The 26,023-nt window shown below is 36.0% G+C and overlaps 2 protein-coding genes across 3 annotated transcripts; both read left to right on the plus strand.

Annotated features, from left to right (window-relative positions):
- Window positions 1–1,936: 1,936 nt before the first annotated feature.
- On the plus strand, window positions 1,937–12,187 carry LOC127084138 (uncharacterized). Of its 2 annotated transcripts, none has more exons than XM_051024541.1 (19): window positions 1,937–3,542; window positions 4,703–4,788; window positions 4,990–5,361; window positions 5,468–5,551; window positions 5,645–6,049; window positions 6,785–6,824; window positions 6,976–7,117; window positions 7,252–7,343; window positions 7,652–7,894; window positions 8,039–8,286; window positions 8,362–8,592; window positions 8,673–8,888; window positions 8,983–9,036; window positions 9,165–9,230; window positions 9,341–9,481; window positions 9,567–9,620; window positions 10,703–10,762; window positions 10,941–11,345; window positions 11,455–12,187. In XM_051024541.1, exons 1-19 carry the CDS (start codon window positions 2,288–2,290, stop codon window positions 11,626–11,628), a joined length of 4,368 nt encoding a protein of 1,455 aa, XP_050880498.1. In that variant the 5' UTR covers window positions 1,937–2,287; the 3' UTR covers window positions 11,629–12,187. The 2 variants fall into 2 exon arrangements, with proteins under 2 accessions (XP_050880498.1, XP_050880497.1); XM_051024540.1 differs by having other exon boundaries at window positions 1,938–3,542; window positions 5,639–6,049.
- Window positions 12,188–16,781: 4,594 nt separating this feature from the next.
- On the plus strand, window positions 16,782–17,820 carry LOC127080336 (uncharacterized). Its single transcript, XM_051020665.1, has 4 exons — window positions 16,782–16,975; window positions 17,045–17,131; window positions 17,229–17,464; window positions 17,555–17,820. The coding sequence occupies exons 1-4, from the start codon at window positions 16,782–16,784 to the stop codon at window positions 17,818–17,820; spliced, it is 783 nt and encodes a 260-aa protein (XP_050876622.1).
- The last annotated feature ends 8,203 nt before the right edge of the window (window positions 17,821–26,023 follow it).

Consider the following 26,023-nt stretch of genomic DNA (forward strand, 5'->3'; position numbering starts at 1 on the left):
TTTCAACATTACCGTGATGAAATTAAATTATCTGATGCAAATGCAGGAAGATGAGTGGATAACATACCAGTAAAGCAGTGAACATGTGCATTTGACAGAGGCTGTCGATGGGGCCACATGACAACAAATCTTGTGGGATGCATGAATGACGTATTCAAAGGCATTAGAAATCCACCAATAACTGCTTTGGTCAGAACAACCTATTTTAGGTTGGCTTCTACCTTCGCAACCAGAGGTGAAAGATGGAGTGCAGTGTTAATGCCAGGTTAAATATTCAGTGAATGTTGTATGAAAGTGATGAAAGAGGAAAGTATCAAAGCTAGCACACACGCGGTACAATCTTTGACCGTCATATGCAAAATTCCAGTGTACAAGAAACAATAGACCACAATGAGGGGATGCTAAATTTATCCTATGCTGTCAAACTAAATAGAAGTTGGTGTGATTGTGGAAAGTTCTAGGCCTTCATATTCCTTGCTCCCATGTCCTTGCGACATGCGCACATACTCGCCAGGATGCTTACAACCATCTATCTGATGTTTACAAGGTCATTACCATCATGAATGTGTATAACAAAAGCTTCTCAGTGCTACCAATGGAGGAATACTGGTCTCCATATGAAGGTGACATAGTTTGACACAACGATGAGATGCGAAAAGTGAAAAAAAGACGGCCAAACAACACATATATTATAACATAAATGGATACGACTGATAAAATGATAAGATTATGTAATATATGTCGTCAACCAGGACACAATAAGAACAAATGTCCCAATCTAGGAGCATTATCTGCATCATAATTTAGTATCTCCTTTCAAGTTTTATAACCTTGAATTTTTATATATCATCATTATCTTTTTGTTACAACAAGGTTAACAACAAACATCACTACAACATAAGCAAACTTAAAACAGAACATTTCCAACTGATTACAACAATCAAACTGATGTCATCTCGTCCAAACATCATTTCCCTAACATTCTTATCAGTTTTTACTCGCACCCAACCAAATATACTATCGAGCCTCTCAATACTTCTGATTTTCCCCATTCTGGTATTTTTCCATCTAACCAACGAACCAACTCCCTCTTCAGTTGATCGAAACTACAGATGTTCCAGAAGAGCATCAACATCAGATGCTTGTCTCTCGAATAAATCACTTTCCATAGCGACAACGAACATCAAACATGTTTGCAATATGACGAAATGAGATATGGAAAAATGAATCACACAACACATCTATTTATAATTTTTTTTCCACATTACACTGAGGCGCCAAACAAATTGATGTCTCCTCTTCCAAATTACACATGGACGCCAATTGGATTGACAGTACCATGTGCTATAGCCAATCTAATTGACGCTTCACTTAATGTTTAAGGGTAGACGCCAATTAATCTGACGCCTATGCCTTACGTATTTTTCTTTTTTAAAATTGGGATAGTTTGATTTTTTTTTGAAAAACTAAGTTTTTTTAAGATTTTTTTTTTAAAAATGGAATATTTGAATAAAAAATTCTAAAAAATAACTAATGAATTCAAAGAATCTTAATCCATATATTTTATTGGTAATATAAAAAGATTTTTCCTTACGAGTGCAACCCTTTTTTCCTTTAGTAAATCCCCCTTTCCGTGTTTTTACTAATTTATTAAAATTAAACTAAATAACTATTTGAGCATGTTGAATTGTTTGAATTTTTTATTTTATTTTTATATAAAAAGAGTATTTCGCTTTTTGCATTGCTCGTATATGAATGAGATGCATATTTGGTGGACACAGTAGGTAGCAGGTAAGTTGCACGTTTTCACCTTCAGCATCATGCGTGCCACGTGTATATCAGTATGTGGTACACGATATGTAGCGTATGTCGTCATCACACCGTATAAAAAACCCTGCTTATAAAAATATCTACACCTTCCAACAGCCTGCAAAAAACGCGAATTCTCTCTCTCTCATCATTTTTTTTAAATTCTCGCTCCTCTCTCTCTCTTACGTTATTTGTTTCATTTTTCTTTTTCCATTTTTCATTTTTTTTTCCATTTTTCATTTCTCTCTCTAGCCTCATGAAAGCGAAATCGAACTGCCCGAAACAAAAATATTAACGAGTCTAAGAAAACGGATCCCAAACAATAACTGAACCCTAACCCTAGAAAACGGGGCTTATCCTCTTCTTCCTTTTTCCGTTCGTTCATTCACTCCCAAACCGAATTTAACTTCGATTGCGTTTCTCACTTTCTCTCTACTCCTACACGTTTTCGCGATAGGGTTTCAATTTCTATAATGGAATGCTTTCGTTCATCTGCACTTTGTTATTGCCGGCGATGACCGGGGAGCGATGTTACCGCCGGAAGAATATGGTGGAAGAAGCCTCTGCTGCCGCCGCCGTCGTCGAGGAGAGGCCCACACCGGGAAGTTTCCCCGCCGCTTTGGAAATTGATTACTTCTCCCAGGCGAGGAAAGCCTTAAGCGAGCGTTCTCCTTTCGATGTTGCTGAGGAGACGTCGACTTCTGCTGCTGTTACTCTGCCGAGTGGGTTAGCAAGTTTGTTGAGCCGCCTTGGGGATAACCGGAAGCGTCAGAAGAAGTCCCATTCCGGTGGCGGTGATAAAAAGAAGAAATCCTCTAGAGCGGGGGAAAAGTTGCGCGGTTTTGATGTTTGGGTTGAGACGGAGGAGTGTTTTAGGGACTTGAATTTGTCTGATATTGACACGTTATTGGAGGCTTCTACTTCTTATAGTTTAGCTTCTCGCCAGTGTTATACAATTCCGCATTTGGGAAATTCTCCAAGGTTTAAAGTAGTTAGTAGTGAGGATGAGAAGAAGCCTGCTCCATTATTCAATGTAGTTAGTAGTGAGAATGAGAAGAATGTCATTGAAGAGGTGAACAACGAGAATGGTTTCTTGGGAATTGAGTTAAGTGACGTAGTTGAATTGGAAAAAGCTTTGCCTAATGATGACAAGAATTGTGACGCTTCTGATTCCCGTGATAGTTTAGAGTGGTTTTTAGGTAGTAGGAATAGGATTTTTTTAGCTTCCGAGCGTCCATCCAAGAAAAGGAAGCTTTTGGGTGGTGATGCTGGTTTGGAGAAAGTTTTAATGACTAGTTCTTGTGATGGGGACCAACCTTGTTGTCATTATTGTGGTAGAGGAGATTCTGGCACGAATTCCAACAGGTTAATAGTCTGCTCTTCTTGTAAAGCCGCAGTTCATTGGAAGTGCTATGGTATACAAGATGATGTAGATGAGTCTTGGTTGTGCTCTTGGTGTAAGCAAAAGGGTGATGTTGATAATTCGGTGAGTTCATGTGTTCTTTGCTCAAAGAAGGGCGGCGCATTAAAACCAGTTAGTGGTGTTGATGAAGGAGTTGAGTCTTCCCAGTTTGTGCACCTGTATTGTTGTCTGTGGATGCCAGAGGTTTACATTGATGATTTGAAGAAGATGGAGCCTGTTATGAATGTGGAAGGCATCAAGGAAACCAGAAGAAAATTGGTGTGTAGTGTTTGCAAATTGAAATCCGGTGCATGTGTTCGGTGCAGTCATGGTATGTTTTGTTTTGTAATATGCAATTTTCATTCCTTAGGCCAGCATTTTAGTGTCTCAAAGCTATATAGCTTATTGTGCAGCTGCTTGGACTCTGATCAATTTAGCTCAATGTTTGAGTTTCTACTCACAAAATTCCTTATATTTGTCTATTGTCATTTCATTGTAAAGTTCACATTTTTCTTGCTTGTGGTAATATTGAGGGTCTGCTTAAGCTGTTGAAAGATGATTGTGTATTAAGCTTTAGACAATGGATGAAAATAAGTTCAGTTTCCACCCTGATTATTTGCAATCCATATTGCTATACTATTTTCATTTTTATGTTATATTGGCGCAGAACATATACTTTTACATCTTGGCATTATGTCTGCTCAAAAACCTGCTATTCATTAATTACTTGCTTCCACATGTATAATCCAGTGCTGGTCAAGTGTTATGTTATGACTGATAAAAATGCTAAGTATTATTTTGCCTGACTAAAGTTGAAGAACATTAGTTATTCTGCCTGGCCTATTCTAGTGGTAACTGTTAAAATACTAATTTTGTTTGACATTAGAGTTGTATTATACATTACATGCTCGCTTCAAGAATGCAAATTTTTGGAGACTTTTTATGTTCCTTGTCTTGAAGAACATATTTCTTTGTAATTAGTTATGTGCAACAAATTTTGTTATTTTGATTTCTTAATTGTACCAGACTACAAGTCCCAAACAATTGTGGTACTAATAAAATTGAAGGTTAACTTCTTTCAATTTTTCTTATTGCAGTTTCATACAATTCAATTTTGAAGTGAATATCCCAGTCCTTTACTTTTCCAATCTTGTACAGAATATTGACAGTAGTATCTAATCTGGACAATCGACTTGTTGTTTATGCCTATTCATGGATTGAAAAATGAAAAGCATGGGGTGACTTTGTAGCATAAACAGACTTTTTTCTTTTCTTTTGTTTTCATTTTTTGAGTCATGTTTGATTAAGGTTCTGTGGTAATGTGCACTGCAGCTATTGTCTCTTACCATGTTTCTAATGTAAGTTGCAAGTATCTCAATGTTCTTTTTTGATTTGGTGTGTAACTTGTTGTTGCTAGTTGGCATTCATAACCATCTTTTCTTCTTCACGTTGTTTTAGCTCATAACTGTTTCCTTTTATATGGTGTTTTAGGATCCTGCAGAACTTCTTTCCATCCTTTATGTGCAAGGGAAGCTAGACATAGAATGGAGGTTTGGGCAAAGTACGGTAATGATAATGTAAGTTCCTGTAATTTTCAGAATTAAATCCCATCCCATTTCTGTCCAGTAAACAAGGAAACAACAAATCTTGCAAGTTGTTTATTATCAATATTGGAGTAGTTCCTAATATGCCAATAGTAAATAGTCCCCTCTTTTTTTCGTTACTGTTTTGCTGCAGGAGTTGTTTGTCACGTACCTTTTTATGTTATACTTTGTCAGATTGAGTTGCGGGCTTTTTGCTTGAAACACTCAGATCTACAAGAGAACAGAAGCATCTTGCCATTGGGAGGCTCTATTGCAGTTGGCAACGAATTTCCAAAAGCTAATGACCTCCCAGTGACATTGCCAGTAAAAAGCGAACACAATGTAAAAATTGGTTGTAGCAATGGAGGGTTGGAGTCTGATACCAATCCAGACACGTTGAACCATAATGATCAACCTCCTGACGGCGGATTGTCTGTCTGTACAGTTAGTGCTCAAAATATGTTGGGATGTGGCGCTGCGCCACCACATAATATTGGGGTGGAAGGGAGAACCAATGAGAATGTTAATGCCTCTGATTCCCCCAGTTTTGCACTTGTTTTGAAAAAGGTATTCCGCTCATTATTAACAGTCACTGTTTACATTGAAACTAAAGTTTTGTTAACAACTATTTTTTGCCTTGCTTATTCTAAAGCTGACATTCACTTTTTGCCAGTTGATAGAGAGAGGGAAAGTTGATGTGAACAATGTAGCATTGGAGATTGGCATTTCACCAGATACATTAACTGCAAATATCAATGTAATGCTTGAATTTTATCATGTACTCTGTGCGAAAAATGATTGTTTGAACAAAATATTTGTTGTTTTTATGCTTCATACATTATAGTTGCAGGAAGGTTATATGGCCCCTGATGTGCAACACAAAATAGTCAATTGGCTAAAAGCCCATGTGTATACTGGGGCATTTCACAAAGGTTTAAAAGCCAAAATCAAACCAGCCAATGTATCTCTGGATGGAAGTGGAGCTTCAGACGGTTCTGATACTTCACCGTTATCTGATTCAGGCTTGCCGAATCCGGTTGCTGTTAATGTTAAGTCTGTACCACCAAGGAGAAGAACTATCAGTAACATTAGGATTTTGAAGGATAATAAAGTGATATGTTCATCGGAGGGGGTTACTACTAGTGAGAATGGCGTATCAATTGATAAGTTCCTAATTCCTGAGTGTGAAAATCCAGGAATTTCCAACAAAGCGTCAATTTCTGATACCACTGAAACTGAAACTGAAACTGAAACGGTAATATTATGACATGGCCTATTTGGGTTGGAAAATCCATATGGCATTTTTTATTTTTATTTGCTGATTTTAATAATCACTAATATTTCTACTGTAACAAAGTAAAGATTCCTAACGGGTTTGTTTGTGAAAACTGAAAGCTTAAAATGAGAGTAGAAAATATTTTCTCAGACCAAAAAGGTCTTTGTCTTGCTAAAAGTTATTTTCTTTTCACTCCTTGGGTAATTAAATATTATTTTTACACATAATTCTGGCTTATATTTAGATAAGCCTTGTAGTGGTTCTTTTTTCTGTCATTTTTGAACCACATGGTCAATTCTTTCTTCTTTCTTCCATTTTGTTTTTTGGAACCTGTCTTTAAAAATGATATGTACATATTTTGTGAGGATTGGTTGAACACAGACATTACAGTGTATTACCATATCATAATGAGAAGTTTCATTCATTTGTTTCACTTGCTTAATGAGTAGGATAATCAAGAGATCTATCTTTAAAACCATTGGGAGAAGTCCGAATCTAAATAATATCTATCTCTAAAACCTAGTGGAATGTACGTTATTGAAGTAGTAGTAGTACTTGCTTAGTGGGATAACACTCTGTTCCTGTTTACTGGGGGAAATAGTTTTTGCTCTTTTTTCTAATTGAGTTTCTTCATTCTTGATTCTTGATTTTGACAAATCTTGACAATATTTGAACTCATTTTGTTTACTATTTTCTGTTTTTCATTCCCTGCAGAATATAATAAAGTCTGATGATATATTTCATGGGGTTCAAGGTACAACTTCATCTTGGAAGCTATCATTTTATGAAATCGAAATGCTAAGGATTTGATTTTGATTTATGTTAACTGCCAACATGCTTTAGTTAATTGAGTATTTATGACATTTTCTTCCTATGTTATGAGTATTTATAGCTACGATATGCAGGTAATGCTGATGAGCCTTACAAACCCAGCTTATCTTTATGCGTTCCAGAACAAAAGTCTACTAATTTGCAGAATGCTTCCATGCTTTCTGATCTGCACTATCCATCTCATTCTGCTTCAGAACCACCCGATCCTTGTTCCATGTGAGCTTCTCAATGTGGCTATTTAATTATATTCAGCTTGTACTGTTATGTCTCTGTGTGTATCAGTTGACAACCTTTGACGTGACTTAGGTTGGCATTCTTCTTTAAAGTCAAAGTTCGTTTTCTGAATGCAGGAAAATGGAAGCAATCTCTAGTTACATTCACCCATACATTAACAAGAAATTGCTTCAGATTCATGATTGCTTGGTTCCGAAGGATCTTATAGGTGAGATAGATTTGAATATTATCTTTAGGAGGCATTTGGTGTGATTGTTTGAATTTCCTGAGTATGCCTAAACATGTTTATTTAAAAGATACAAACCTTTTTATATAATATATTGGAAAAAGGTATATTAAAAATCCAAATCTCACTGTCTAAAAAGTCAAAATCCTCCTTGGGATGGTATTTATACTCATGTATGAAATTAATAGGTTTCCATGTGATTAGGAAATTAGATTGACCACATACCATTGACTCCTCAGTTTTTTGTTCAATGTTACTTGGACTAGTCTACTAAATTTCTCTCTCTGCAGGTTTAAGTGGCTACAGAAATTCTTTGGTTGAATCCTCTGTAGCTAATAGCTTCTCAAATAGGGAAAGTCAGCAATTAATTTGCACCGATGTTTACCAGCCCGATCAAGTAAAAATAGAGCAGTTGGTTAAGGATAAAAATTTGCAACTTTTGGAATTTTATTCAGAAGATGAGTTGGAGACGGAACTTTTATATTTTCAGCATAGACTGCTGCAGAGATCAGTTGCAAAAAAGAGCCTTACTGGTTTGTGCATCATTTTCTCCTGAATTCTCACCTACTTCATTTTTCTAATTAATCTGAAGTTGAAATATCATTTGTTGTCTCCATGTTCAATTTTAAAGTTATAGCTATATTTGACTGTTCAATATTCTAATTTTCTAATTGCAGAAAACTTGGTCTACAATGTTGCAAAGGATTTGCCTCAGGAGATTGATAAAACACATCAACAAAGATGGGATGCTGTGATTGCTAATCAGTATCTGCTTGATCTTAGGGAGGCAAAGAAACTGGGTAGAAAAGAAAAAAAGCACAAGGAAGCGCAGGCAGTGTTGGCTGCTGCAACTGCAGCAGCTGCAGCATCTTCCAGGGTTTCTTCTTTTCGTAAAGATACCATTGATGAATCTGTGCAACACGAGGTCATATGTACTTCTTTTGTCAATAATTATTTTAACACTTGGCTTTTATTGACAGTAAAGTATACTAATTTTCAGAATTCATTTAAGTTGGATGCTTTAAGCGGGCGGACTGGTGCATGTTCTCAGCCAATGCCACGTGCTAAAGAGACTCTTTCGAGAGTTGCTGTCACTAGAGCTTCATCAGAAAAATATTCGGATTTTTCTCTGCCAAGCTCAGAATTTTCTAAGGAGCAACATAAATCATGTGATATCTGCAGACGGTTTGAGAATATGTTAAATCCTATCCTAGTCTGTTCTGGTTGCAAGGTTTTAGAACTTAGCCCTGGTGCTTTTTTATGCACTTGTTTCTCTGCTCTTTTCCACTTATTATTATTTTCTGGTTGCAGGTTGTGGTGCACTCTGTTTGCTATCGTAGTGTGAAAGAAACAACAGGTCCATGGTTCTGTGAGCTGTGTGAAGACTTGTCCAAAAGTTCTGGGGCATCTGCTATAAATAGCTGGGAGAAGCCTTATTTTATTGCAGAATGTGCTCTCTGTGGCGGTACTACCGGTGCTTTTAGGAAATCTTCTGATGGTCAATGGGTTCATGCCTTCTGTGCTGAGGTTACTTTTATATATATAGTTTATTTGCAATTGTTCTTGTCATCCTTTAATGCCTAACTTTTGTTTTAACTGTGATATTTACAATATTTTATAGTGGCTTTTTGAGTCTACATTCAGAAGAGGACAAATAGATGCAATTGAAGGAATGGTATGTGGATTGCTGGAACAAATGATTCTTGCATTTTGAACTCCAACTACTTATCTCTTGCTTGTTTACTTAAAAAGATCATAAATTATCTTGTCTGACACCTATCTTTTTATATTGTTAAATGACAGGAGACTGTGCGAAAAGGAGTTGATATTTGTTGCGTCTGCCACCGCAGACATGGTGTTTGTATGAAGGTAATGTTAAACTCAGATACTATTTTCCACTTCTATTCTTTTCTCAATCAGCTTGCTTTTGGAATCAAGATTTCTAATTTTTTAGCAATGTTCACATGTGCTATACGCAGTGTTGTTATGGCCATTGCCTGACCACATTCCATCCATCCTGTGCTAGAAGTGCTGGTTTGTTCATGATTGTGAGGACTGCTGGGGGCAAGATGCAACACAAGGCTTACTGTGAAAAGCATAGTTTGGAGCAGAAAACAAAGGTTTTATTTTTTCTTTTGTTGTATAATGTTCATTTTGTTGGCCAACCATAGTGAGATCTTACGTTTCTAGTCCTCACTTTCCCAGGCTGAAATTCCAAAGCATGGAGTTGAAGAATTAAAAAGTATCAAGCAAATTAGGGTGAGACCTTCCTATCTATTTTTAATCTTGATTCCGTACTCATTTATTTTAAGGCTTGGTAATGGATATATTGTCATTGGATAATATGGAGTAAGTTTTGCAAATTTGTTTTGCATAGTATAGAGTGCTGGTCTCTCAAACTATGATGTTATAACAGCTGGCATTTGTTGAATCTTTTAATCAATCACATCTAGTATTGAGATTGTCGAGTGTCATATTGAGGGCATTTAAAGGTTTTTGAATTAGTTGGTCTGTCCGGGAAGAGGTTGCAGGATGAAATTGCTGGGCTTTCTTAACACTTAAAATCTTGTTCCTCATTTTTACTGAGTACAGCTTGCCGATGCATTTTTCTATTATTTTAATAGAAAATATTGATTACACAGTTAAATCTAAATAATTCAATGAACGGAAATTCTTACTTTTTTATTATCCATTTTCCTAGCAACATCAAATTATAAAACAGTTTTTTATTCCTGGGTAACTTATTTCTGAGAATCATTTTTGAATTCTTGAAACTCGCCCTCAAGAGTTAATCTCCTGTTTTTATTATTTTGATGAAGTACATCATTGCTGAAAAACTAGTCTTATGACTGCAACATGGGGGGGAGGGGGTTTTTTGTGAGTGCAACTTTAGTTCTCATTTCAGCTGAAATGAGTAGTAACTTGACACTTATACATTCATTAAAAAAAAAGTATTAAGAGTTGTATGTCGGTATTGATTATGATCAGAGATGGACATGGCAAGAATTAGTTGGTCTGTCTAGGAAGAGGTTGCAGGATGGAATTGCCGGCCTTTGTTAACACTCGAATCTTGTTCATCATTTCTACGAATACAGCATGCCGATGCATTTTTTCTCTTATTTTACTATGAAACTAAATAATTCCATGAACCGGAAGTTCTTACTTTTTTAGTTCAAGATATACGCACAAGACATGGTCGTTTCTATTCAAGTATTTTATTTATGTAACAATGACATGTATATAAATGAGTGGAGGTATTATTATATGTGCAAAAGACCACGACTGCACAGATCCTTTTTGTTATCAAATAACTTGATTATTTCTAAATGCATTTGAAACAGGTTGAACTTGAGAGATTACGGCTCCTTTGTGAAAGAATTGTCAAACGGGAAAAGATAAAGGTAAAAATTGAGCATTTTTCAAAGCTCTGTCAAGGCTTTAGTGGGGTTTTCACCATTTGCATTATGTTCTTGATGACATTTATTGTCATTTCTAGAGTAATGTGTGGAATCTCTATATGTGGTATCCGTCTTTTTTGGTCATTTTGACTATTGACTTATGCTTCTTTTAACAATGCAGCGGGAGTTGGTTCTATGCTCACATGACATACTTGCCTTTAAAAGAGATCATATTGCTAGGTCTGTGCTTGTTCAGAGTCCTTTCATTCTTCCAGATGGTAGTTCAGAATCAGCTACAACATCCCTTAAAGCCACCACAGAGGGATACAGATCATGCAGTGAAGCGCTCCAAAGATCAGATGATGTAACTGTGGATAGTTCAGTTTCTGCTAAGCACCGTGTCAGAGTTGCCGTATCCATGGACACAGACCCAAAATTGGATGATGACTGCTCAACCTCACAAAGTCAATATAACCACAAGATTCCAGAGAAGATGCAATTTTCTGGCAAACAGATTCCTCGTAGAGCTTCTGCTACATCACGCAATATCTCGGAGGAGGATGTATGGAGAACCAAATCTCGAAAGGTCTTTATTTTTTTTTGTTTTCCCTCACTTTTTACTTGGAAATATTTAATTGAAATGTTGAATTCTGGATTTAGCTGGACAAGACCTCATCCATCATGCTTATTTGCAGTTACAGACTACTGAAACCTTTGGAAAAGAGCTTGTTATGACGTCAGATGAAGCATCTATGAAGAATTCAAGGCTACCTAAAGGATATGCATATGTTCCCGCAGATTGCCTTTCAAATGACAAGCAGTCTAATGAAGATGTATATGCTACTGGACCAGGGGAACATGACAGATAGAGCGACAAATCCCAACCTGGTCAGTCTGGTTTTTTATCTCACCCACGAGGCTGACATCCACAATATACGATGCCATGCCATTTTGCACGGGGAATTTTATGAGTATGGCAAAATGTAGGAACAAGACTCTGGTACTGAATTGTTGCAGAACACTGCATTTTGCTCTGGCGAGGAAGTTTTGTTAACATTGTTGTACATTCATTGTGATAGTATGCTGTATAGTGGATGAGCATTTATTGCATTTACTTGTGTTTGGAAGGGTGTGCATTGAAACAAAAGCATTCTCACTTGTAAACCATACTAGGGAAGATATGTAAAGTTGATGTACATATTTTACAGTCGCATTTATGCTGAAAGGCATCATATTGCTGGCACCATATTGTACCGAGCATATTATGTAACCTCATAATTTTTCCCCTTCCCTGTACTGCATTCTACTAATTGATCTTAACGCCGATTGTTATTTGTAATAATTTTGACTGTATTTTTATGTAGTTAATGGTAAGCGTACAACAATAAGCATTTGAGCTCATTGAGTTGCTCAACCATTTGGCATTAACATTTGTGTATACTTAATGCTTTTTTTTTATTCTGGTAAATTATTTATGCTAGAGAAAGAAAATGTGTAGTTTTAGTTGATGTGCTAAGCTGTCAGCTGCTGCGGTTATTTCATTTTCATCGTAACAGAATTTTCATTTCATGAATAGTTAGTTACAAAGTCTCAATGGTTTGTCTTTTATAGACCAAACAGGATAACATGCAGTAGCACGTAAGATCTAACAAATTTTGTGCCTAAGATTCACTCAACAATTTGAGCAGAACCAGAAATGTGTTGCACTTGAATGCGCTTAGCCAAGACCTTTTCTAACAAAGACGTCAATTTCCATATGCTTGGTTATGGAGTGCAAGATTGGATAGTGAACCAGTAGAATTTCACCCGAGCTGCTCATTCTATCATCAGGGCCTGATGCCCAATCTGCATCACAAAAAACCTCAAAAGAGGGAGTCCCATAGAGAAGAGAGCAAATACCCGTAATTAATGGTGTCTTTGAGGTATCTAGGAATCCTCTCTTTACAGTTATCCAATGTGTCTCAAGAGGATGCACCATAGAACTGCACCTGAGCTGCTAATTCTATCATCAGGGCCCGATGCCTAATCTGTATCATAAAAAACCTTTAAAGAGGGAGTTCCATATAGAAGAGAGCAAAAACCCATAATTAATGGTGTCTTTGAGGTATCTAGGAATCCTCTTCACAGCTAACCGATGTGTCTCAAGAGGATGAGTCATAAATTCACACATTGTTGACTGCACAAATGATATCAGACACGATGATAGTGGCATACCGGAGTGCCTCTACCACAGACCTGTGCATGTAAGGATCAAAGAGTGTCGGAAAGCCACTGCAGTGCCCCTACCACAGACCTATGCATGTAGGGACCAAAGAGTGTCGGAAAGCCAATTTTGGTGACTTTGCAGGTGGATTGCATATGAGTGGTCACCGAGCAAGACTCAAACATGTTAGTCTATTAGAGTAGGTCCTTAAGATACTTAGCCTGACTAAGCAAAATAGGCCTACGAGGTGTCTGCTTGACCTCAGTCAAGTTTGCCAAGATGTTTGAGGAGAGTGCTGTATTCAGCTTGGTGGTATTTTATGTCAGGAGAGGCAGTGAGCTACTAGTGAGAATAATATCATATACACAGGCAAGTAGATAAATAGTATACCCAGGAAGAACCACTGCCTAGAGGCCTATTTAAGGCCATATAATGCTTTATTTAGCTTACACACTAGGGATGAATCAGAGCTCACAAATCATCGGGGTTACTCCATATATAGTTCTTCATCAAGCAAACCATTAAAGAATGCGTCCTCAAGTTGCTGAATAAACCAATTGTGGATGATGACAATTATTAGAATGACTCTAGTATGGGTTTGACAACTGGAGAAGTTGTTTCAGTAAAATCAAAGTCATGCCTTTGATGGAAACCTTTGACAACAAGCACGACCTTATACTTGTTAATAATGTCCATTAAGGTTTTATTTAATTCTAAATACCCATTTACAATATGGTACATTTGTGGGGAGACAAGGGATCAAGAACAAGGGATCAAGAAACCATGTGTTGTTCTTGAGTAAAACATCATACTCATCCTGCATGGCTGCCTTCCAACTGAGGTCAACAAAAGTTGCTTAGGAGTTTTGGGCTCAGTATGAGTGAGAAGCAGCTTGGTTGCAATATCGGTTCAGAAAACTGAGATTTTGCTCCAGTTTGCATATGTTGCAAGTTAACAGGCCTGTTAGAAACATGAATGGCCATAGGTGGGATGGAGGAAACCTTCTTTGCTGGAGAAGTAGAAGTAGAAGCTATAGACTGAGTTGTGCAACTAGATGGACTAGATGAGACATATGAGGATAATGATTCAGTTGAGACACTAGGTGAGATGGACCCTGAGATAGACTAACTAGGGATGCATGCTTCAGGTAGAAGGGGCTCAAAAGCTGGCAAATCAGACTCAGAAGGAGACACTGACGTGGTAGGCTCAGAGATTGAGGAAGGAGTGAGACCACCTGGTTCAAGACTAGAGTTATGATGAGAGGTAATGAGGGAACTAAATTGAAAGGTGATAGAGTGACACATCTGACAGGAGGTGGTATGTGGGTGGACTTGGGAAATAAATCAGAATAAGGAATTTTGCTTCTTTGAAAATCATATATTTGGACTTCTGAAAATTTATTTTTAATCTATCCCAATTATGATTTTTTTCTCTGGATGTCCTGTTTTTAGAGTATACTTGCCTATTGAAGGGTTGAGTTCGTGAAACCCATTTTTGAGTAGAAAGGACTCGGTCTATGGATGATCGAGTGAATGAAGGAACGATTTTAAAAATAAATAAATAAATTTAAATACATTTTAGTATTAATAATGAATACTTTTATAATAATTATATTATTTAAATAATATAAATTATAGTTTTTTTAAAATAATCTTTATATAAATTAATTTTTGTTTTTATAATAAAATTAGAATTATATTAATTAAGCATATAAATAATTGTTAGAAATAAAACATTTTATTGAACTACATGAAAAAAATACATTTTATTTGTTATAGTGACCGCCTGTTCCATATCTTGTGCCTACTTTTTTTGCGTTTTCCCTTGCCTATGTCTTCAACTCTTTGTCTTGGGGGAGATGGGGATGAGTCGGAAGACAGATCTTGATGTTGATGTGATGTATTGGGACACATTTCCATACCGTCGAAATCTTGAATGGAAAAATTAGGGATATCTAGTAGTTGCTCATCCGTGAGATCAAAGTCGGGTGGAAAATGTGTTGGTTGTGTGAAGGTGTTGGGTTGAGTGTGTTGAATTGGAGGATAATAGACATCATCAAGGTTGAATGTAGAAGTGGGTTGTGCGAATGTAGTGTTAAATGTTTGGGTTTGAGATTGGGGGTTTGAATTATCAAATTTTGGTTGAGGAATTAAGTGTATTGTATGAGTGGACGTATGTTGGTTTGTTGTTGATATTGTTGGTTGTAAAAGTAGTTTGTTTGAGGGAATGAAGTGTGGTGATTTTGGTGTTGGGATGAGGTGGCATAAAAGATGTGTTGTTGTGTGGTATGGGTGTGATGGTATGTTTGTTGGACGAATGAAGATGGTCAGACCCCTAATTGGGATGTCAACGTGGGGGGAATGTCATGATGTAGGGGCATAGTAGTTTGTTGGATTGAAGAAGAGACACGTTACGCGGATCGTTCAAAAATTATGTCGAAGCAACGTGCATAAAAGGAATTGTCAAAAACCAATCATAAATTCTCTACCCCGCTTAGACTCATCAAGTACCGAGTTCCCTTGTAATACCAAATGCCTTCTCTTTATCCATTCTTTGACCTCTTCTTTGTTTAAATCTTGTCAATGTATATTTCAAGCTTGGAATATAGTCATATTATGGTGTTCCCTTAGACATCTTGGCTGAGACGAGATGTGTTGTTCAAATTTAAATTGGAGTTTGACCCTATCTGTCTGATGCATCTCAGCGGTAAAGAAACATATATATGTTATCGCACTTCAGACCCGACTGTCACTATAGTCAGACACTGGGCATTGTATGTACGACCTCCATATAAACTATTATAAGTAATATAATTGTTATAATATAAATAAGAAGTTTAGATAAGTTAAAGATTATAATGTACAATACTTACATCATTTTTTTCCATGTGTTCAATTGCAACTCGGTACCCACGTAGATGATGACGAAGATTATTTCTGTAATGCATACCTCGTTGACACCGTCTTGCATTTACAAAAAAAGTATTAATGTTATGTATAATTTACTGTGAGAACAATAAAGTGCATTCAATAAATTTGAGTACCTTAATGTATACAAATGCGATGGCACCTCGGTACTAATAGGGGCAAACAACGGTATACATCTGAATGCCCAGACACTGAGTAATACAACACAATCTCTTATGCTCTTCACTCCTTTATGAGCTTCCTTCCACATATGTCTATATAATGTTGCTAGACAAGCAGAATCCCAACTGTATGTGTTACATTTTTCCAGGTCTTCTACTAAAGGTAACCAAGATGAATGCAATAAATTGTGACTCTTATCTGGCATTAAGAATGTAGCAATTAGTAGTAAAATATAAACTTTGCATGAAGAATATTTTCTACTTCCGTGGGGGAAAATTATTTTTTAACTATGTTAATAGAGCTTCTAACCAAACAATTTTCATAGAAGCCCCATTTTTATCTGAAGCTGTCGGTTCTATGCCTAAATTCTCCATGTAAACATCGTTAGTTACATTACTTCACAGAAGCCCCATTTCACAAATATTAATGAGAGATTCTCATTTAGCAATACAAAGATCCATTTATTCAAAATTCACATCATCTGAAAGATCAAATTGAAAAAAAGTTGCAAAGTCGCGTTGAAGAAATTATTTATCGCCATCAATTAATTAACGGGGACGATGATACCGTCTTTTACGTAATGACACCTATTGAGAACGAAGAAGAAGTTAAGTCAATGTTTCAGTGTCACATGACATTTTCTCAATTATCCACCATTGAGATATATGTTTGTCTACTTGAACATCTTGAAACATATCCAACTTAATCCGTACAGTCACACCAATATGGAATGAGTCAAACCACTGACGATGAACCGAATCAAAATAATGAACCTTTCATACCGAATGAAGAGGTTGGCGAAGACAGTGAGGATGATCAAGAAGAGGTCCGATTTGAAGATCTATTTGGTGCTAGCGATGATGATGGCAATGAAGACCTCATCGATACACCTACCGTAGCAGTAAGAGCTGAACCGATCAATTTGTACAATCCACCTTTTCACATGCAAAATATAAGTTTGGATGATGCTGAACCGATCTCTGTTTTTTGAAGTTTCACACCAATCCACAATGCTGACGACATAGAGGAGGGCATGGAGTTTGAAAATAAGGAAGCATGTGTTGTCGCGTTGCAACAATGGCATATAAAACGTAGTCTAGATTATTCAGTGACTAAATCTGCCAATGTATGATACGTCATCAAATGTAAAAATTCTGCATGCAAAATTCAAATGCAGGGTTTCTTTGTGTAAGGGGAACTCAAAGTGGAAGATTGGTAAGCTTGGTGGGCCTCATACATGCACAACCACTTCTATGTCACAAGACCATAGAAAACTCAATTCAGAAATGATTAGTAAGAGCATAATGAAGCTTGTTAATCACGACGCTTCTCTTAAGGTGAAGGTGATCATCGCTCATGTTGCAGAAAAATATAGGTATATAATATCGTACAAAAAGACATGGATTGCAAAATGTAAGGCAATTGAATCGCTGCATGGAAATTGAGAGACATCTTATAACGATCTGCCATAGTGGATACTGGTAATGAAAACATATCTTCCAGGTACTATTATAGAATTGCAAACCTTACCTGTGATTTCATACGATGGATCCCAATTGGGTGACAAAAGGATCTTCCGTCGTCTATTTTGGGCATTTCGACCATGTATACGTGGTTTCGCCTATTGTAAACCTATTGTGCAAGTTGATGGAACATGGTTGTATGACAAGTATAAAGGGACTATGTTGATGGCTCTGGCACAGGATGGGAACGAGAACATTTTCCCAATAGCTTTCACATTAGTTGAAGGTGAGACAAAGGATGCTTAGAGTTTCTTTCTTAGGAATTTGAGAATACACATTACTCCATAAGCAAATATGTGTCTTATATTAGACATACATGAATCAATAAAGAGTGAATATAACAATCCTAAAAATGGATGACAAGATCCTCCATCTTCACATGTCTATTGCATTACAGACATTGCACGAAACTTCATGCGTGAGATTAAAGATAAGGAACTGCACAAAAAAGTTATTAACATGGGTTATGCGTTGATAGAGGCGACATTTAACTACTACCATGGGGAAATCCGAAGAACAAACAATGACACTTTATCATGGATAGACGAAATCCCTCGGGAGAAGTGGGCAAGGGCATATGATGGAGGGCAACCCTGGAGCCACATGACAACTAATCTGGCAGAAGCAATGAACTTGGTACTTAAAGAAACCCGAAACCTTCCAATCACTACATTGGTCAACTCTATGTACTATCGATTAGGACCACTCTTTGGTAAAAGAGGCCATCGATGGACAAGAATGTTGGCCTCTGGCCAAGTTTTCATTGATAATTGCAACAAGGGGATGGTTGAAGAAGTTAGTAAAGCTAACACACATAACGTCATGCAATTTGATCGCGAGAGATTCTATTTCATGGTCCATGAAAAGATTAATCAGAATGATGTTCGACCAACCGGTAATTTCAACATTTATCTTGGAAACAACACTGCGATTATTAGAAATTTCAGGAATTTCACTTACCTTGCTCCCATGTAATTGCAACATGTTCGAGTATACGCCATGACTACTCCATTCAGATACCAGACGTGTTCAAAATTCTTAAATTCTTCAAGGTCTACAAGGAGAGTTTCCTAGGACTTCCCCATGAGGAGAATTTGCAATGATATGAAAGATTTACTCTTTGCCACGACGACTCTATGAGAAGGAGGAAGAAAGGGCGCCCAACCAACACTCAAATTAGAACCAAAATGGACAACGTTGAAAAGGAAAAGAGAAGGTGCGGGATTTTCCGCGAAATAGGACACATGCGTAGGAAATGTCCAAATGTTACAGGACCCTCTAGATGATTATGTTGTTTTTTTATTATCAACTTTTAAGCATGTTTTATATCATCAACCCTTGTGTATTTCGAATGTCTTTTGGAAACAAACATTATGGAATAGATTTGATATTGAAGGCTTCCGGTTACAAAGTACAAGCACAATAACTTAAATTCATAGAGCTTATTAACTAACTAATCAACAATAACCAACACAAGTGGACCTTCAACTCCTATGTTAACTTCACCACTATATGTTGAAAACATACACTGAACATCTAAATCATTTTCTATATGATCCAGGTAATACATGTACGTACCCTCAGGGCTTGTATCAGTCAACATTATGTATGGACAATGATACTTTACTTTTGTCACCTTCATACGACGCCCACCCAATTGTCGAAAACCAGTGTGGATGGTTGCAATCAATGTTATGAAATTCCATTGCGGATCTAGGAAGACACTGATTTTTTTGTCTTGCTCATAAAACACAAGACCCCAAACAGACATTCTCACCAAAACAATTTGCTATGGGATATGAATTACATTTCTACAATTTAAGCTATTTATAGAAAATTAAGACGTGAATACTCGACCATTCATTGGCCGTGACTCTACTATTAGTGGCATCCCTCGATCAATGAATGTCATGAGTGATAAAACTATTATTTAAATGCAATAGTAATTAATTAAAACTCTTAAAATAAAAAAAATAGACTTCAACAACTCGGCCATCCATTGGCCGAGTCCACACACGACAAAAAATGCATTTTTTCCTCGTCCAACCATTGGCCGAGTCCCTTCTTTCCAAAAAAAGGCTTCATGAACTCGTCCCTTCAATGGGCGAGTACACTCTAAAAACAAGGCATCCTGAGATTTTTTTTCTACAATGGGGTAGATTGGGAATAAAATTTTAGAAATGGGACAAGGCAATAAAAAAGTATATATTTTGAGATGTATAGACTTTCACTAGGGGATAAGCATCTATGCCCCTTGTGAGAGGTTGAGTAGCCAAGAAAAAGGCACTATTGAGACCTCAATCAAGCTTGTGGGCATTATAAGGTATAAAAAGGGAAAAATAAGCACACCTAAACACTTTTAAGAATTTGTAGTCAGACAATTGGTTAAAGAGCATAATATAAGGGAATTGAAAATTAATGGATGAGGTAGGTAACTTATTAATGGGGAAAATTTGCCGTGGACAAAACATAGTCCCAATATGTTAGGGGTAATTAGGCTTGAATCAATAGGGTAAGGCCAATATATACTATTTGTCTGTGTTTTCTTTCAACAATACCATTTTGATGGTGGGTATAAGGATATGTGAGTCTATGAAAAATCCCTAAGTCATTTAGAAACTTAGTGAAAGGTCAAAATTCTCCCCTCCAATTAGATGAAGCAACTTTAATGGGAAGATCATGTTGCAATTCAACCATTGTTTTGAATTGTTTAAAAATTATGAGAGCCTCAAATTTGTTCTCAAGGAGATAAAGCCAAGTGAATTTAGATAAACATAAATAAAAGACATGTAATAGTGAAAACCTGATGTAGAGGCACTTGGAGAAGGCTCCAACAAATCAGTGTAAATTAATAATAAAGGCTTAGTGTAAGTAGTGTGTGAAGTGGATGAATGAAGTTTGTGAGCTTTTCCCATACAACAAGCAGAACAGAAAAATATCATTGGATTTATAATGGAAAATGATATTACAATGTTGCCTAACTAGTTTTAGAGAGTATACATTGGTATAACCCAACCTAAGGTGCCAAAATAGGGCAACATAGAGATTACACCAACTGAATTAACACTAGGTACACAATTATTTGTAGAAGGAAAGAGAGACAAACTAGAAAGATGAGCAAACTTTGAAACATCTATTGATGAGAACTCACAGATCCCATCATTTCCCACATGTCCTTCCAATAAAATTGCATCAGAAACATGGAATTCACAAGACATTTGTTAGCATAAAATATGAAGTAAACATTATTATCTTTTGAGAAGTGACTAACACTTATCAATTTTTTTAGTGACGGTAGGCACGAGAAACAAATTATAAAGAGTGATTTGTGTGTGAGGATGAAAAGGTGAGGAAAAGGAACTAAGTCCTGTGGATTGAATTTTCAAACCTTGTACATCTATAACTATATATAAAGGGGATACACGTTTTTGGAGTGACTTATTTTTGTTCCGAAATTATCCTCCCTCTTTTTTATAAATAACTTGAGTGGTTGATATATTTTATTTGTTACCAATTGATAAACTAACTTCTATCTCTCACAAAAAAAAAACATCTATAACTTCCATTAACGGTTGAATGGTGACACAAGTTAAAAATCTTATATTTTTTTTAATAAAAATTTCATCTCTTTCTCAATCAACATACTATTTTTTAAAAACTTTTTTCATTCTATATTATTTTTATTTATTCAATTTTGATCAATGATCTTTTGATTCTTGAAGAATAGATGAAACTTATTTCCAGTTAAGACCACACCTACCACGTACTAAGAAACACTCTCACTACTATTTTTTGAAATGATGTGGTTTTTAATGGTGTTTGTTTTTTCTTTTTAAATTTTAAATTTCTATCTTACTTTTGATTCTCTACTGTAACTTTCTAATATGCAATATTTTTACTTCCAATATAGTTTATTTTAATAACCTCTCACCACATTTTTAAAATTGACAATAGTTTTTTTTTAGATTGAATTTTCAAATCTTGTACATCTATAACTATATATAAATGGGATACAAGTTTTTGGAGTGACTTATTTTTGTTCCAAAATTATCCTCCCTCTTATTTATAAATAACTTGAGTGGTTGATATATTTTATTTGTTACCAATTGATAAACTAACTTCCATCTCTCACAAAAAAAAACATCTATACCTTCCATTAACGGTTGAATGGTGACACAAGTTAAAAATCTTTTTTTTATTAAAATTCCATCTCTTTCTCAATCAACATACTATTTTTTAAAAACTTTTTTCATTCTATAATATTTTTATTTATTCAATTTTGATCAATGATCTTTTGATTCTTGAAGAAGAGCCGAAGCTTATTTCCAGTTAAGACCACACCTACCACGTACTAAGAAACACTATCACTACTATTTTTTGAAATGATGTGGTTTTTAATGGTGTTGTTTTTTCTTTTTAAATTTTAAATTTCTATCTTACTTTTGATTCTCTATCGTAACTTTCTAATATGCAATATTTTTACTTCCAATATAGTTTATTTTAATAACCTCTCACCACATTTTTAAAATTGACAATAGTTTCTTTTAATAACGGTTATGTCAATTTTTTCATAACGTAAACACCTCATTGCTGGAATAGGATCTTCAATGGAGGCTAGCACATCAACATGACCGTCTTTGAGGGTATGCAAGGCGACCTACAACACATGGCTGCACACTTTTTTATGATTAAACTATGTTAAAAACGGGCTCCATACACATATTACATGGTTAATTTACGGTTAAATACGATCCCTTGAAAAATTTCAAGACTCAACTAAAGCTAACCCAAACTTCTTGCACATGGCCTCTAAAAAATTTGAGACGACTCTGCACATCAACAATTATTCGAATTTCGAGTAGATGATCATGAACAGAGAGAGAATCAAGTGTAATTTCACAGAATTCAACCCTAAAATAACGAGCACGAGCACAAGTTTATTTTTGAAAATAGGAGAAAAGACGACCCAATATGGATTGAATCCACAAGAGTAATATCTAATCCTCTTGGATCCAAACAAAATACGCAAGATTGATTGTACTAGTGCGACAAAATTCATCATCTAGAAATTTCCTCATTGGTGATTGAGGGTTTAGGTGATTGAGAAGGTGTTGGTGTGGGTGATTTTTTCATGAGGGGGTAATTGGAATAGTTTAAATAATTATTTAAGATAGAATTCAAATGAATATTTGTTTTAACAGTTTCTGCAGCATCTAAAGAAGGTTGACCTTCTTCCTCATTGGTCTCAAGAGTCTGAGCAACATCTTCTTCTTATACAACAGAAGTACCAACATCAGAAGAAACCTCATCTTCCTTCTCCACATATTCTACTTGCTTCAACATAGCTTCAACAATAAAAGGCTTCTTCATAGCCTTATTGAGTGGAACATATGCATTCAATCTTGCTCCTGCTTGAACATCTTCTGAAGGAATGTTTAAAGCAACCTTATTCACAACCTTGGTCCTCTTAAGTAGAGGTTGTTCATCCTCTTCTTCATCTTCATCATCAACTTCTAGTAGCACCATCTTCTTGAACTTCTTCTTCTTGACAGGTTATTTATAAGTGGTTGTCTTATGAGGAACTTCTGGTAGCACCATCTTCCTCAACTTCTTCTTTTTGATATGCTATTCATAAGTGGTTGTCTTATGGGGTGTCTTGCCAGTGGATACACTCCTAGTATTGGTAGGAATCAAGAAAGTTGTGGAGCCCACTTCTTGAACCTCTTTCTAAACTTCTGTTACTTGTACAACCTTCCTCTTAGGTAGGTTCAGAACCACCATTTCAGACTCAGAAGCAACTTGCTTTCTCTTTCTTGAAGGCTTGTACACACTGCCTTTAGGAGCTTTAGGAATGTTCTTCATGGTTAGAGTTACTCTAGTCTCTTATCTAACCATATTAATATATTTTATAATAACTTCAAGATCGTCCATGTTGGAGATGGTCGGAAAGTCATCAATATATTCAATCTTATCATTCCTGATCCCGAGGCATGTAAAAGGATGGATCATATATTTCTTCTTGATAATGTTCATATTCCGTAACATAACAACTGAGAGAGTATTCCCATATAACATCTCCATATCTTCATTAGCATCAAAACTCATCAGAGTTCCAACCAACCTACTCTGATGAAATAGTTCAGAAACAAGCCTTGCATAAGAGACATTCTTCTTATTGTGTTTTGTGCTTTCCTTGATAGCCTCACACATGTGATGAAAGTTGTATGCGGGAAGGTTGATCATTTCCTGAATTACCAAAAACTAGATAAATTACTTGTTGTAACACCCTAATTCTTGAATTATAGAGTTATTTGAATTATTTTGTTTTGCGTATTTATTTAATTGTGAGTGATTAATTAAATATGGGGTGGGGGTGTGTACCCTTGAGTTAAGGGTGCAAAGATGGTTATAGGTGATGAGTAGAAGTGGGCCAAAATTACTGGAAATTATTTTAGTAATAATAATTTACTAGATTTAATTAATTAAAAGAAAAATAGACCTTTTGGGGGTGAAAGTGAGAATTGAGGAAAAATTAATGGGAGGAAGGATCAATCATTTTGTTAGTAGGAGATAAAAATATAATTAAGAGTTATTTCCCCCTAACTATCTATTATAATGAGAGAAACCTAGGAATAACCTACTTTTGTCAGTACGTAGAAACTAGAGAAAAGAGAAAGAGACCAAAGGGCTAAGAAGAGGAAGAGACTTGGAGTGGAGAAGAGGTTTTTTTTTATCGAAAATCATAATTTTGCTACTAGGAGTATCCGATAAGGGGAGAAAATAGCTTTCAATAGGGCTTATGCATGAGGGGTGGGGTAGAGGAGTCATTAACCTCCAATATGGTTTATGTTATGGATGAATTCTGATTGTATGAAAAAACTTGTCTGTAATAATTGATAAATTCGTGCACTATTCATGACTGATTTTTCTATTTTGATACTTGATGTTTTTCCACCATTGTTGCACTGTCGAAGGTTTGGCAAATAAATGATTTTCATGAAAATAATGAAGTTTATATGTTAAATTGGGTTTTAATCATGGGATAATCGTAGTATGTCTAATTCTGCACGTCTGGCTTTTTAGGGAATCAAAATTGGAGTTCCGGAGGTCCTCCGATGGTGAAAATCACATTCTGGTTTATGCAGGTCTGTATGCCGTCACTTAGAGAGGGAAGTGTCGCCTAGCGAGATGCTCCAGTGATAAAATTCTTCTATTTTTGTTTTTATCATAACTTGAGTTCTGTAACTCGAAACGAGATGCGATTTGAAGTGTTGGATAGTGTAGCGGGGTATTCGTTACCATTAGAAATATTGACTAAATCCAAGGTAAATCATACAAGTCGAGTCGCCACCGCACTTCTATTTATCCAAAGGAATGGTTAGAAAGCGAACAAAAACCTAAAAGTTTTAACAAAAACTAGTAAAAGAGAATCAGAGATCTGGGTAAGGGGGTTGGTTATGTAATGCGAAGGTGTTAGGCACCCAAAACATCCTAGGTACTCCTAGGGAGCCCTTTTCATACTTGTTGCAAGGTTGTTGTTTTGTGAAAGTTTATTTGTGCAAACATGATTGAAGTGATGAGAAGGGAATATACAAGTTATTTACATTTTGTGTTTGGATGGATAAAACCCATTGCCTACGTACCATCTTAAAAAAGATTAGGATCAAAACCTCGTAGTTCAGGGTAAAAATCTCAAAATGAGTTGGTGAATTGATTGGTCCAAAAGCCTTAAGGTCTTTTGTTATCCAAGGGAGAAAACTCAACCTAAAACCACAAATCCACCATGTGAGGATAGCTTCAACATGCTAGTGAGGGGTTAACCCTATAATAAGCATGGAAGACTCATTGTCCATCACTAAGGATATAGGCGAGTATGACATCTATCTCAAGGATAACTCAAACCTAATAGCTAAAGGTTATGGAAAATTTGATTAAGAAAGTGGCCATTGAAACCACAAAAAAGACATTTGAATGGGTTATATTTACCAATTAGAAGTATATACAAAATGGTCAAAGTTGACTTAAAGATTCAATTCAAAATAAGTGTTATGAAAAGAAAGTTTGAAAATCAAAAGCATAAGGCTTAGGTTTCTAATGTTTGAAAATAATGGTTAAATGTTTGCACAAAAATTTTGGCTTGGGTTAGAGTGGAGGGAAGAAGAAGAATGGCTAAGTCCTAAGTAAAGCAAGAAGGTGAGGGATAAAGAAACAAAACCACAATGGAGTTCCTCTCTTGAGATCATATTGATGATCCAAGTAGCTCCCATCCTTTGGAATAAGCAATCACACAAAGCATAAACTCAAGCAATCAACAATCAAATGAACTCTTGGAAAGACTCCTCAATGTATCTTGGATCTCTCTCCCTTAGAAGCTCATGGTAATGGTTCCTCAATTTGGCTCAAGTGGGAACTCCTAGCATAAAAAAACACACATCAAAAGGTTTTATAA

The sequence above is a fragment of the Lathyrus oleraceus genome, chromosome 5, assembly GCF_024323335.1.
Source record: "Lathyrus oleraceus cultivar Zhongwan6 chromosome 5, CAAS_Psat_ZW6_1.0, whole genome shotgun sequence".
In the NCBI taxonomy this organism is placed as follows: Eukaryota; Viridiplantae; Streptophyta; class Magnoliopsida; order Fabales; family Fabaceae; genus Lathyrus; species Lathyrus oleraceus.